This window comes from Trachurus japonicus, chromosome 21, assembly GCF_045865225.1.
Source record: "Trachurus japonicus isolate A0001 chromosome 21, Traja_1.0".
In the NCBI taxonomy this organism is placed as follows: domain Eukaryota; kingdom Metazoa; phylum Chordata; class Actinopteri; order Carangiformes; family Carangidae; genus Trachurus; species Trachurus japonicus.
In genome coordinates, this window is record NC_140927.1 from 12,130,424 (window position 1) to 12,144,194 (window position 13,771).

The 13,771-nt window shown below is 41.7% G+C and overlaps 2 protein-coding genes across 3 annotated transcripts in view; both read left to right on the forward strand.

Moving 5' to 3' along the window:
- The window catches only part of asb1 (ankyrin repeat and SOCS box containing 1), a 230,980-nt gene that overhangs the window by 38,690 nt on the left and 178,519 nt on the right, over positions 1-13,771 (forward strand). The window lies entirely within an intron of this gene.
- On the forward strand, positions 1,273-4,044 carry LOC146964823 (protein Fer3). 2 transcript variants are annotated; one of them, XM_085765128.1, is made up of 3 exons: positions 1,273-1,724; positions 1,819-2,392; positions 3,230-4,044. In XM_085765128.1, the coding sequence occupies exons 1-3, from the start codon at positions 1,644-1,646 to the stop codon at positions 3,265-3,267; spliced, it is 693 nt and encodes a 230-aa protein (XP_085621254.1). In that variant the 5' UTR covers positions 1,273-1,643; the 3' UTR covers positions 3,268-4,044. The 2 variants fall into 2 exon arrangements, with proteins under 2 accessions (XP_085621254.1, XP_085621255.1); XM_085765129.1 differs by lacking the exon at positions 1,273-1,724 and having other exon boundaries at positions 1,813-2,392.

Sequence of the window (13,771 nt, forward strand, 5' to 3'; positions counted from 1 at the left end):
AAGTGAAGTTGATGACGTCATATTTAACTCAATACACACATACAAATAGACAGCAGAGTTTACTCAGATGCCGGGCTGCATAACAATAGGCTGCAGTTGATCAGGGTGTTGTCCTTCCAGACGTGTGCCAGTCTCACTTGCTCAGCTGAAGTGCATGATGGGATGGAGAGAGGGTTAGAGCAACACTGGGACTGTATAGCTTCATTAACTGCTGTAACTCAATCTGCTGGAAAACAGGCCTAACTTTGATGTGTTTCCTGAAACAAACAGTACCAAAGTCTCAGCGGGGAAATCAAACTCAGTGTAGAAGAATGCCGACAGAACTGTGGCCTTTATATTCAGCGTAAGCAATTAACTTGTCTGTGCGTCATCTTCAAAAATTGTTTTTTCAATAGAAATCACATCTGCAACGATTTAGGAGGAATAAATTATTTCAACGCCTTATTAAACTTGGACACCTCAATGAAATGAGCGTGAAACAGGACCAACAAGAGAAGCGCCATGGATATTTAGATCCTGGTCTGATTATGATGAAATAAAAATGTATAGGGTCATAATGTAGGTATAATTATATAACACATATTTGTTTATTTTTTGTTGCCAAAAATACACTGGCTATAGGCCTTAGTATAAATGTTAAATAGGTATAGGTCCGACACAAAAAACTGTAATTGTAGCTGTTAGAATGAATTCAGCTGGATTCTCTTTTACACCTGTGAGGCTGAAACTTGTGGGTTTTTGTCCCCAACTGTCCGTCACAAGCTTCACCTGTCTCATTGTTAGTCGTCTGGATCATTCTGGTGACATCAGCTGCCACCTCCTTCTGCAGCCCTGTTTACTACACCAAACAGATTCCCTTTAAATTAACATCCTGAAGGACTTTGTCAAATCAAAACCACGTGTTAGCAAACATACAGCCTTGTTGAATTAAAGTTCATCCCTGGAGCTGCCCTCCATCCAACCTCGAAGAAAAGAACTCCCTCTGGCTATTTGATTAACCCCAGCGTAATTACAGCGTGCGTCCTCTCCATGGTTTGCCATTTAGTCAGTCATATCATTTGCAAATTAGGAGCGTATTAATGTGGCTACTAGAGCCACATTATGTGGGACGAGCTGTGGTGGTACTTCTGGAATATTTTACATCTTGTAGGTCTGTTTAGTATCTGACTGCAGTGCGTAAAAATATGTCTACACCATAATCAACCCAAATGGCAAAATACATTAGAATTTCTTCATCTCCATTAAAATCTCGTTACAATTTGCAGTAACAAAAAGCTTTCACGTGTTTTTGACAGTCGTGTTTGTTGTCAGCTGAGCTTTAATAGATAAAACAGTCCCATTCAGAGGCCATCGGGTTTGCGTGGCCTGCTGCGCCACAATGCTCGGCACAAGCCCTCAAACGGCTGCTCAACACTGAGTGTTTTCTGTCAATATTAGCGGGACTACTTGGGGGGGAAGTTTATAATTGGACACGTGTTCCCCCGCCTTTTGTCCTTTGGAGATCAACTGATTCCTTTGTAATGCGTTTATAAAGCAATGAACGATCCACAAGGAGGGCTAAAGTGTTCTTAAGAGCTCCCTTTCAGTCTTTAGAATTGGCCAGAGCGACCCGCCGAGAAACATGGAGGCCCTGGAAGTATTTAATGCAGGAGATGATGTGTGTGTCAGGCTGTCACACAGAGGAGACTCAGGCACGTGCAGGTAGCAGTCACCAGTTTATTAAGGTAAAGCCAGGCCTCCTGCTCTCGCGCACAGCTTATGTCTGGACAATAAATAGAATATTTTTAATTTATCTTTTTTTTTTCTTTTAACATGGAGGACATACTCTTTGACTTCGACCACGATGGCACCACGGATTTTGCATTTTGGGGACAGGTGGACCAAAACTTCCAGTTCCAGACGCAGCTGGACACCTTCCTCCTGGACTGCACCGCAGCCACAGGCCAGCTGTCCCCCTGGTCCTCCTTCGGCTGTCAGTCCATGTTCCCGGACGCACAGCTGACTCTCACCGACCTCGACGTGCAGTCTCCGGGTCCGGGCGCCTGCGCTGAGGGCGAGACCTCCTCCGTGGACGAGCCCCTGGAGGGCAGCAAGCGCAGGGCGCGGCGGCCGGTGCCCCATCAGCCCTACAAGGTGCAGCGGCACGCCGCCAACATCCGGGAGAGGAAGAGGATGCTCAGCATCAATTCCGCCTTCGAGGAGCTGCGCTGCCACGTACCGACGTTTCCCTACGAGAAGCGGCTGTCAAAGATCGACACTCTGAGGTTGGCCATAGCCTACATCGCCCTGCTGAGAGAGATCCTCATGTCCGGCTGCGACCCCAAATCCTACGTGGACGAGTGCATGAAGAACGGCTACAAGAACCAGACCAACGCCATCTGGAACACCAGCGGTGAGCTGATCACTCTCAACAGCCCATAATTAAAATGACATTAGCTAATGATTGAGTCTTACGTTGCTGATGCAATAACAAATCACCATATTAGGCATAATTTGAAAAATGTGCTGACTTGAGCACTAATTATGATAATATCAGTAATCAATGAACTGTTTATTATTGTTGAAGTAGCACGACTCTTATAGCTCAGACATGATATTGTGCAATGTTTGAAAGAACAGCGTTTTAATATCAATAGGATCAATATCACACATTACAGTATTTAAAAGGTATTTATTCTTTGATTAAGTGCTTTACATTTATTCCAAATTAAATCAATTTCTACATGAAAAGAAAATAACCCAACACCAACACACCTGACCATAAAATGAGCTACTTCATCTCTAACAAAGCAGAAGCTCCTATTCCCACTGTTCAACTGTGAAATGATCCATTTTCAGGCTGAAACTTTGACTGGCAGAAAAGCTCTTAGTAGTTCATTAAAATCTAATCAGTTCTCAGTGAATAGAAATAAATGATTGTTGTTATTCAAAGTAATCCCATAGAGCACATGAAGCAGACTTTCATCCCCAGGTGTGTCTCCCTCCAACATTTGCTCTTAAATAAGCCTCATTTTACCTCCACACAATCACCTGTATTCTTACTCCATTTGCTCTGAACTAATTCTGTGGGAATCTGCTCTGAAGCCTCTTTATGAGGCTTTTCAGGGCTGAGTGTGCCCCTCGCTCTTTAGGCCCAGACCTGACTTGTTAAACAGTCATTAAAATGTATCAAAACTTATGTGTTTGTCCTGCTTTTGTTTCCCTCTGCCCTCATGGTCCCCCTTCCCAGATCTGACAGCCCGCCTCTCTTGGATAAAGTGGGATTAGCTGAAGAACATGGGGCACCCTGAGTGTGGTGGATGTCGGCGTGGAGGCAGTTGAGGTTCGTCCCGCCCTCGCCTCTCTCTCCCTCTCTCTCTACACGTCAAAAGGCGGCCGGCGTGACAGAGCCAGCCGATCGACATCTGCAGACTTCTCACTGGATCACACGTCTCAGGCTTTCTCAACCCCATCCACTCCTTCATCAACCGTGGCTTTTAATATTCTAATTCATTGTCGACTGGTAATTGAGAGCCATTGTTTTTAGGGCTGGGGAGGGACAGGGGGTTGGTTTTGTTTGTCCAAATGGATGGCACTTGTAACAGAGAGAGAGGGGCACACTGGCATGAGACTGAATGGACTTCCTGAGGGCTCATACTTCTGCATGTAGTGGTGAAGTGTTTTCTGGACCCCTGCTCATTAGTCCGCGAGTCGATGTGTTAAAAAGAGCCTTAATCATGTAAATGAGACGATGGGCGTGAGAAGCAGATTGGTGCAATGTGTTTTAGCATGTCAGGTGCTGTCTCCAATGATGGCAGGAAGGTTAATTGAGTACTGCCTGTTTCATGTGCAGCCCAATCTATCTGCTTTATTATTTATCCATCCATCTATTTATTTATTCTTAATTATTACTTATTTATGAACAATCAATTTTGCTGCTTTAAGGGATGTGTACATCAAACTGTGATTATTGTTCCGTTTCTCAAAAGAGAGATATTTATTGTGGTTCACTGAACTTTCCAAGATACTGTGAAAATGTCATTTTCTTTAAGTGGATCACCACAAACAGGAGGGAATCTTTGTTCTCTGTACTCAAAGGCAAGGTCATAAAGACATTTCCCTCAGTGGTTTGATTTGTGTTGAATGATTCAATGTGGTTCTGTATTTTATCCTTTCACTCATGTATACAGTACCTGCAGATCGTGTCTCTTTTAAACCTAACCATATTTGCCACTTAGATAACTCAAAATCCATTCAGATTTGGACAAATATATCTATTTCTATTCACATTTATACAATCTAATACTGTTAAACTGCTGTTGTGCCTTATAGCAGATGGGTAGAGTGCTGGTGCTGGTCGAGCCAACTATCAAAGTCACTGTTTAACAGGACAAAAGTCGCATGGACTCTATATCTTTACACTGGCTCCATCTCAATGTCTCAATGACAAATGTCATTGTGTCATAGAAACTGGATAGATGACAAGGGAATGGAGTATTCAGATTACTTACTTACCACAGTGTAAAAATACTCCACTACAAAGTAAATTGAAGTATCAAAAGTGAAATTATCATTACGCTGAAAAACAACAAAGTAATTATTGCATCTATTTGTTTTTATATATAACTTGATCTTTATGGTAACCAGTAAGAATTACTGTTATATTAAGTGGCATACAAAAGTTCAGTGTTTCCCTCTATATCTGTCACCAGAGTCATAGGCTTCATCCAATGCGGGGACTGTGTGTGTGTGTGTGTGTGTGTGTTGAATAGTTGCTTTGGTCAACATCATCATCTCTACTGTGTCATTCGACTAGAATTTAACCATATAATGTAAACTATAATGTAAAAAAAATACCAGATGTATCAATGATAAGTTTATTATCTACCTCTTTCCCCACACGTACAAGTTTAGCACTCAAACATCTGTCATGTTTCAAATGAATGTGAATGTCATTATCAGTGTATATAACACAAAATATAAGGATGGTGACACTACATGTCACAGCTGAGTTTTTCCTTCAGTGCACTTTCTCAGAGCCTGAGCTGTCGCCTCAGCGATCAGCAGATGCTGCTCCAGGTGTACCAGTCAGATGTGTAAAACAGGCCGAGGGAGTCAACAACAGACCCATTCTCCTTTAGCACATGTAATTTTAGTGCCACTAATAGAGCCCCTAGGAAACAATTCAGTTTTTAATGAGATTTCCACTTAGGACATAGTTCATGGGTGATGTATTCCTGGTATGGCAGTTTTGGTCACAGAAGATTAAAAATTATTCACTGTTTTTTTCTGGAGACCAAATTAATGAGATGTAACATTTTCAGTTTTGTTTTGTTTTGCTTTTGAGTTATGTGGGGGCACATCATTCTCATGACGTACCACGTGAAATGGAGTAGAATCAAACATTAATTCTTGGGAGAAAATCTGAAAATGTCCTCGTTGGAAACACTTGAACCAGTTCCTTATTTTGTCCCCCTGTGTGTATTGAAGGTGAGCACTGTTTCATTGCTCTTACAGGTGTTACAGATGTTGTCAAGTCTCCCTCTACTTGCTGTACACCTGATGTAAATGTACAGACAGACCCACAGAGACAGAGTACAGACAGAAAAGGTTTATGCCTGATATTTGTTCTGTGAGACAATAGAAGGGTGCACATTTCATAGATTACTAAATTACTATTGTAATACTGTATCATAAACCTGGAACTCAAAAAATGTAGTAGCGCCAACTTTTTTTTTTTTTTTTGCTGTAGACAGCCTTTAATTAAGCTATTTGTACTTTTGCCATCGCTGTCAGTGAATGTTGGCTATGTAACAAAAGCAAAAATTATCACAAATAAGCTATTTTAAGAGGATGAGCGTCATACGCAAATTTGACATTTTTTTAATCATTATTCTATGGTAATTCACTGTGATATACCTGACACACTGGGAGAATTTAAATGTGTGTGACATGAAAAAACACTGACATAAATACTCACATGGCTTGATCATTTTACATGAATGCAGATAACCTGAGCATTTCTATACTATACTATATCACTCCACTTAGCGTTCGAGATTATAGATTATTATCCATCTATACATACATATATATTTGTCAGTTGTATAATATTTGTCAGTTGTATAAATCTATGTATGTATCCCTTTTGAAATATGCTCTTGGTGACACTTGACACCACATAATTATCTCCAAGTATCACCATGGGATCGTGACCCATCAAAAACACAGCTCTAAATACCATTCAGATGAGATATGATTCAGCCAAGGGAAAAATTTTGGGGGCCAGAATGAGTAAAATCCTTCCAGTCTGTGGACTGCATCAGACTTTCTTTTTTCGCTGTAGTTTATTGATTTAACATCCGGCAGACTTACACTGACAAACACTGTGAGGTTGTTCTGCCATCAGTCGGCAGGTGTGTTTATCATGTTAGTGTAAGTCTGGATTGTGGGCCCTCGCACTTGTAAATATAATTAGTGCATCACATCCTGTTGAAACAATGTCGGGGTCTGGGCAGAAGAAATCTGAAACAGCTTTGTCAAAAGGTCAAAAATAGAGCTGTTTGAAATTTTGTTTGAGTGATTTTATGCCTTTGTTTCTGTAACGCTTGTCCTGGGACAAAAACCTGTACCAAGTAATTCAAATGTTTGATCCTTGTGAGACAAAGCAGCATAGAAAACATTTGTTTGCCATACAAGCACTGTAAGGTGAATATGGCTGCAATTATGATTAACTTAGATCAACTCATAGGTCAAGTGCAATTTGGCACAGTGACAAGGAAAAAAGACAAATATACATCTCTACAGCAACAGTGTAAAACTCCAAGTCTGTGTGGTCTTTATTTCCTGCACATTTTCAACATTCAGCTGCTTCTGTAATCCAACCTGTCCCACATGGAATACCTCAACCTTAAATCAAGCCGAGCAGGCCTTACACAAGGAAGAGAGGTATTGTTTAACAGTATTATTTAATTCTCATTCCCATATGGCCATGTTTAATCTGCTGCATCTCACTGTACTTTCTTTAACAGTGATCCAATAATAAGTGATACTGGCAGTGTTTTAGCTTTTATACAGAAAAACAATGTCAATATGATTTCACATTGCAATAACCACTAAAAATATCTAGATACATATTGTGGACCTTTTTTCTGGCAGCTGACAGCATGTGATCATTTCATCTGTTCTCATCTATGTAGACTGTGGACACACACAGGTGAAATTGGTCAAAGGTCAAAAGGTCAAACCAAGTATGTGTTATGTTTTTTACATATGAATTTCATGTGAATGAATTACAAATATTTCAATGAGTAATAATGCATGTAGAGGTGATATAGCGTCAGTAAACTGCTACTTGCCATGTTGCAACAAAGCTTTAAAGGAGCTATTTTGTGGGTTTTGATCATTATGAATATCCAGCTCTGTTACCCTCCATATAGTTCAGCATCAAACTTCATTCATTTACTCACTGACCACTGTCAGTGGTAGAAAGAAACACTGTCAGTGTTTGCTTCTCTTTCTCTCCTCTTTTCCTATGAGTGCTAACCAGTTAGCCTCTTCAGTCTCTTCAGTTTCCAATATAAATAACTGTTGCATTCAGTTTCCACTGAAGAAGACTCTTCATAGACTTCTCTTATAACTACTTGTATTGTTTACACATCTATACACGGGCTGGCAAGCAGCTGTAAATGCAAACAAATAGAAAAGAAAGACCCTCAAAACAAGCTGAACCTTTATAAACTTATACAGAAAATATATACAGACCCAGTTACATGAGCTCAGTCAGTGCCTTACTGACAACTTGTGTCATAAACCACAAACATAATTCAGCATTAAATATGAACAAACATCCGCCCCTCACAAACAAAAATGCTGACTCCTCAGAGGACTTGCACCCAGCTCTCGTCTCCACGACGACCGAGTGTGTTGGCACTTTAATAGCTGTGAAACTCCAGTTAAATAGCTCACCTGCTTTTCTCATTACAGCTCCTCCTCTTCACAAGAGCACGCTTCCAGCCTCTGAGCTAATAACTCAGATCAGAGAGTGTGAAAGAAAAATGCGGTGTCGTCTTTACAATGCATCCCTGCGGGGCCTGCGCTCAGGGGCCCTGAACAGTGGGGGGCCACGCATTTGAAGCCGTCTCAGATGAGCACTGAAACATTCAATAATTTCCTCCCTCAAATTTGAACTGCGGCCCTCACAGTGGCCATGGCAAACACGCCATGTAGAGAGGGATAAACAGTGAGCTCATCAGGCTCTCTGGGATGTCAGCAGCTCTTTCAGTTCGATGTTGAGGAATAATTTTCATACAGTTTAACAACACTGATGAAGGGTAGAATAAACTTTTTTTTTGTTTGAGTTTAGGCCACACAGAGTCGATTTATTGTCCTGAAACATCAGGATAAACCAACAGTTCAGCGCTGAGGGTGTTGTTGGTGACACAGGTGACACTGAGTGACAGTGGACTGTAAATGCCACCTCTGTGTTGACATCCGGTGAGCTTCACCCTTGCGTGTCCCTAACCCAATCAGCAGAGCAAACAACAACACTGTTTGCCCAGCCCTCCTGCCCTGCCTCCCCCACCACCACACACTGCCTCAAGTCTACCCTCCCTGTGGCCCAGTCTAGCCGGGCCACCTGGCTGACACATCGCACTGTGAACCTGGGGCCGACCATCACGCTAACCTTGGCACCAGGGTTACAAGTGCAGCACTAATTACGCCACATTATTTGTGCAGGAGGCTGCCCCATCAGCACCCGAGTGCACAGACCCTCTGTCATTTGTTTGGCAAACCTATACCCCGAGCCGATCCAGCCCCCTCCCCCACTCTTGTTCGGCCTGGTTAAAGTTCAGTTCCTGGAAGTAGTACATGCATAATGAATATAATTGTGTTATAGCCAACTTAATTGCTGTGGCAACACTGTTTTTTGTAACTGTCAAGTCAATGAAGTGCATTTGAGTTGAGTCTGAGTATTGAATTTGTGGTTTGTTACTTTGTGCTGAGAGCTCTCGCTCATTGGGCAAAACTGATCTGCCTTCACCACGACTAATCCATCTGTGTGTACATATAAACCTGTAGCTCAGGTGGTCGGCCATTAATCAAAGATTTTATACGTACTTGTTTTTGACAACAACAAAAAAAAAAACATGTAAAACACTGCAGTACATATCATGATTTATTTTCTCGACACACACACACACACACATCTCCCTGAGGGTGTAACGCCGCAGAGAGCTGCACTTCAAAAGCTGCTGGCTGTTCATTGGACGGCCATAACTCTACAGGGCAGCGGGGCAGACTCAGGTATATTGAGCATACATGTTTTTTGGGGGGGTGGTGGTGGTATGTATGTGAGCATGTGTGTACGTGTGTTTATATATGTATGTGTGTGTGCTTAAGAGTGGTTATTCCGTCCCCCCTCCACATCCACCTCCACCTCCACCTCCACCTCCAGATATCAAAGCAAACCTTGACAGTGGGGGTCTCTGGCATCCCGGGCCCATTTCCACACAGGAGACAAAGCATCGAGCAGCAAGTCTGCATCGTATTAAACAAAGCCTAAATGCTTCAAGCTGTTACACACTCCCCAATGAAACCTTTATGAAAGGGCCCCTAATGCGATTTCAGAAACACCTTGTCATCAGCCCCGGGGCAGCAGAATGGAGAAGTGTGGATGTATGAATGAATGGGTTCTTGGCATTACTGAGGGTTACTGAAGAATGGCTCTATGAGTGGAGGTGCATATAGTTTTATAGCCCACTGTACACCTCTCACTGATATTGCCTGTTGTTTCACTCACTGTGGAGGCTGCTGCTAAATGCAGGCTCTTATTAAAAACACTGCTTGTGATTGAAATTGTTAAATGCCAGTCTTGTTTTTAATCCCGTAAATGAAAGCCTGTGGCTGTGCCCTTTGGGACGCTGTGATAGCTGAGGAAGAACATGAATAACAGCTATTTATAGCATGAAAGAAAACAATGCTTTATAAGTTCTGAATGATACCATTCTTCTTTTGAAGTAGCACAATCAATTACTTGTTTTTATATAAAGGCTGTGATGTTTTTCGTTTGTATCTTGTATTAATTCAACACCAAATTCAGACTCAATCCAAGTCTGACATGCAAGCTGTGAACCCCATTGTCACAACTGACTGGAAAAGAAACAGAAACACATACGTAGCTGTTATTCGCAGGAACTTCTTAGTAAAGCCTGGGGACTTTTTAAGACAATACTTTTCTATTTCAATTTCATTTTCTACACAACCTCACAGATAATAAATATGTGGCCACCGTCCCAGGACAAATTATTGGTCAAATATTACCGATCACAGGTACAACTTGTTAAATTATTATTTTTGCGTCCGTAGTCATGGGTCGTTCTTTGGTTGCTCTAATGGAAATGGTGGAAGTACAAGTAGCTTTAAAAGGGATAGCACTGCTGCTAATAAAACTGTATTCTGTGCAATGAGAACCAGCTGGACCTTTGCTCCGCTGAAGATCTTTGATTCATCTTGAATCACTTTTTAACACACACACACACATATCCAAGTATGTGTATGAAAAAGCAGTTGCAGATAGGTCTACACTGATGCACACAATAATCAGGTGATAATGCATACTGTACATGTGTTAAAAAGCACATCCTCACAGACATATGCTTATGCTTGCACACAGGCCGTGGCTTTAGATCCTCTTGCCAAGATCATTTGGGGTGAGCCTCACAAGTGTTTTGGGGGGGGGGCTGGAGTCAAAGGTAACTGATCCTGGCAAGCACATGGACAGTAAAATTTCTCTCATCACAGCCTCTGACAAATCATCTCTTCCATAACTTCCCTCACACGTCCATAACCCTCTCTGTCAGATCAAAGACTTCTGTGAATCTTCACCCATCCATACGTTTGGCCTCTCCTCTCTCTTCTCTTCGTCTGCATCCGTCCTTTTTGTTTTTTCCCTTTTCGAAACTGCTTTCTGTCTCTCGGCACCTCTCACTCTCACTTCTTGTCTCACGATCAAGTCCTTTGTGTTCATGCGGCCGCGGTGCAGGAGGCGAGGATGTGTTTTTTCCCGGTGTGACAGCAGAAGGGATCTGGGCTTATTATTAAGGCCGTGCCCTCGACCCATGTGGAGCTGGTTTCAAAGGTGTCAGACAAGACAGAGGTACGTCATCCTGCTCGGCTGAGTTACGGCCCGAGCTCATCTTTGATCTGAGAGGCAGGTCATCCCTCTCTCCCTCTCGCTCCCTCTCTCTCTCTTTCTCTCTCCCTGTCACTCTTCTTTTTGCTGCCCTTGCCTCTTCTCCTCCATCACCTCTCTAAGGTTCATGTTGGAGCCACAGGGACCAAACATTCCTCTCCACTGAGCAGTAAGTGACATATAAAACATTTACCAACATACCTGATGGATTAAAGAGTCCTTGTGATTATTACTGCCCAGATTTCCACATCAACACGTTTTCACAGACGTTGCTGGGCTGCACCAAAGGATCACTTCAGGATGAGGATTTCATATTATCAGCATCTGTGAAACAGGGAAAGTTTGAACATTTAACATTTACTGTAACAACATTAACAATTAAATGAGGGCAGATTAAATTGGAAACTAACTTAGATTTACAATTTTATCCTCCATTTCTCCTTTTTTAAATGTATTTATTCACATTATATTTTGCAGTGACATGTGATCTGGAGAGCATGTTGTCACCCTCATCATTCACTGCTTGTTGTCTCGAATAGGAGCTTGCTTATCATTGCCCACAGCTTTTACAGTGGATGGAAAAGTGCTGGCTGGGGGCCCCTCTTACTCTTCTCGTCTTGTGAAGTGTGTATATGTGAAGCCTGTACCTCGCAGACACTGTGCAGGATCAGCAAGTCTCCCCTGGGTGTGTTAGGCCTCCTGCAGCTGAGACAGGGAGCAGAAGGTCAGAGGGCATAATCAGGAAAGTGTGTGTCAGTGTGTGTGTGTGTGTGTGTGTGTGTGCTCCTGTGTGTTCACGTTCTCTCTTTCATGCAATGTATTTGCAGATATTCAATATTTTCTTTCATATTTACACGTGTGAAGCATTAACTTCTTTATAAAGAGGTTGTATGAAGTCGAGCAGTAAAATGCATCCACACTTTGACCTGTGCTGAGCCGTGCCAGGGTCTGAGTTAAGAGCTGTGGCACAGACTAAAAGTAGCATGACAGTCACCATTACCACTGCAGCACGAAACACAAAGCAGACCAGGTTTCCTGTAGGCCAGCGCAGATTTCAAGGGAAAACCAGGATGTGTCTCAATACCAAGTGAGCACTCATGGGTTTAAAGTATGTTGTGCAACTTTCAGGAGGTACAACGGTTACACCCCATTTACAACAACCAGTCTCCCCGGATATGTAAAACACACAGAACATGGGCGCATGCACTCAAGATACTGGAGTTTGATTATTTTCAGATACTCTTGGTGAACCACAGTGTATATGCCACAGTGTGAATTAGCAAAATTACTTCCTAATAAGAGGCAATTATTCAGTACAATTTGAATAATGACGGAGTCACGTTAACAGTTGAAGCCTTGTTTCCTTGATAAGTTCAGGAACATCACCCAGTAGCCACTGTTGTATAAGCTGTGGACCTTTAAAAAGGGAAAATCGAAAATATGTTAAATTGTTAACCTTCAATTAAAAAAAGGAAAAAAAAAAATCTAATTTCAGTGTTTTAAATTTGGGTCAGTTTCTCAAAAATACGACACAATATTAATAAAAAGATCCCTCCAAAATAAATGTTCTCAGCTCTTGGTCCGTTTTTTCCTCCTGTTTCTTTCATTTGAAATAAAAATAAAAATGACTATTATGGTCTCTGATGTTTGCAGTTAAAACAAAAAACAAAACAAAAAACCCTGACACTTCAGCCAAGAAAAAAACCCACAACAATATAGAGCCGCAGAAATCTCGAGAGGTCAGTCAGCTGATTTGGACAAACTCTGCATTTTGGCAGTGGATAAATTCAGCTGTATAATATGAGCCACCTGTGCGCCGCTCTGTGCAGGGAAAACATGACATGACAGATGAAGAAGTGGACCGCTGACAAAACGCATGGAGAGCGCGTCCACTGGAGGTATCCGCAGAAACCGGAGAGCTCCTCGGTTAGTTTAAGCCTCCTTCCTGTTTGACTTCCACATTATAGGGACTGTGAGAACGCACACACTTGATTCGATTAAAGATCAAGCGGATGGATTTCCACCCCAGCCCGATGAATCTGTGCGTAAATTGCTCTCCCTCTCTCTGCACTGAAAACACTGTATTTACTGTACACGGCTGGTTTGTCTGGAAATAAAAGGCCTTAGAGAGAGAGAGAGAGAGAGAGAGAGAGAGAGAGAGAGAGAGAGAGAGAGAGAGAGAGAGAGAGAGAGAGAGAGAGAGAGAGAGAACCCAACACTCCAGGACCAAATGGATTTTATACAGCAGTTAAATCTGTGGTTTTATTATCTCGCGAGGCCCGGGTGGATGTTTTACTTTAATTCAGAACGCACATGCCTGTGAGATCAGATAGTATGAACTGGGTGAGATAATATTATTGTAAAAAAAAAAAAGAAAAAAAAAAGAATATACTGTATATATAATAATGATAATATTGGTTTTAAAAATACATATTTAGATTTATCAAAAAATAATTCAAGATAAGTACACATTTTCCAATACAGTCTTAATGCCTGTCATATAATTATCCCAATCATAATTAATAATTCAAATTAATTCAGATTCAAAAATGTCTCTGTAAATAATAATAATAATAATATTAATAGTAAAGAAAAAAA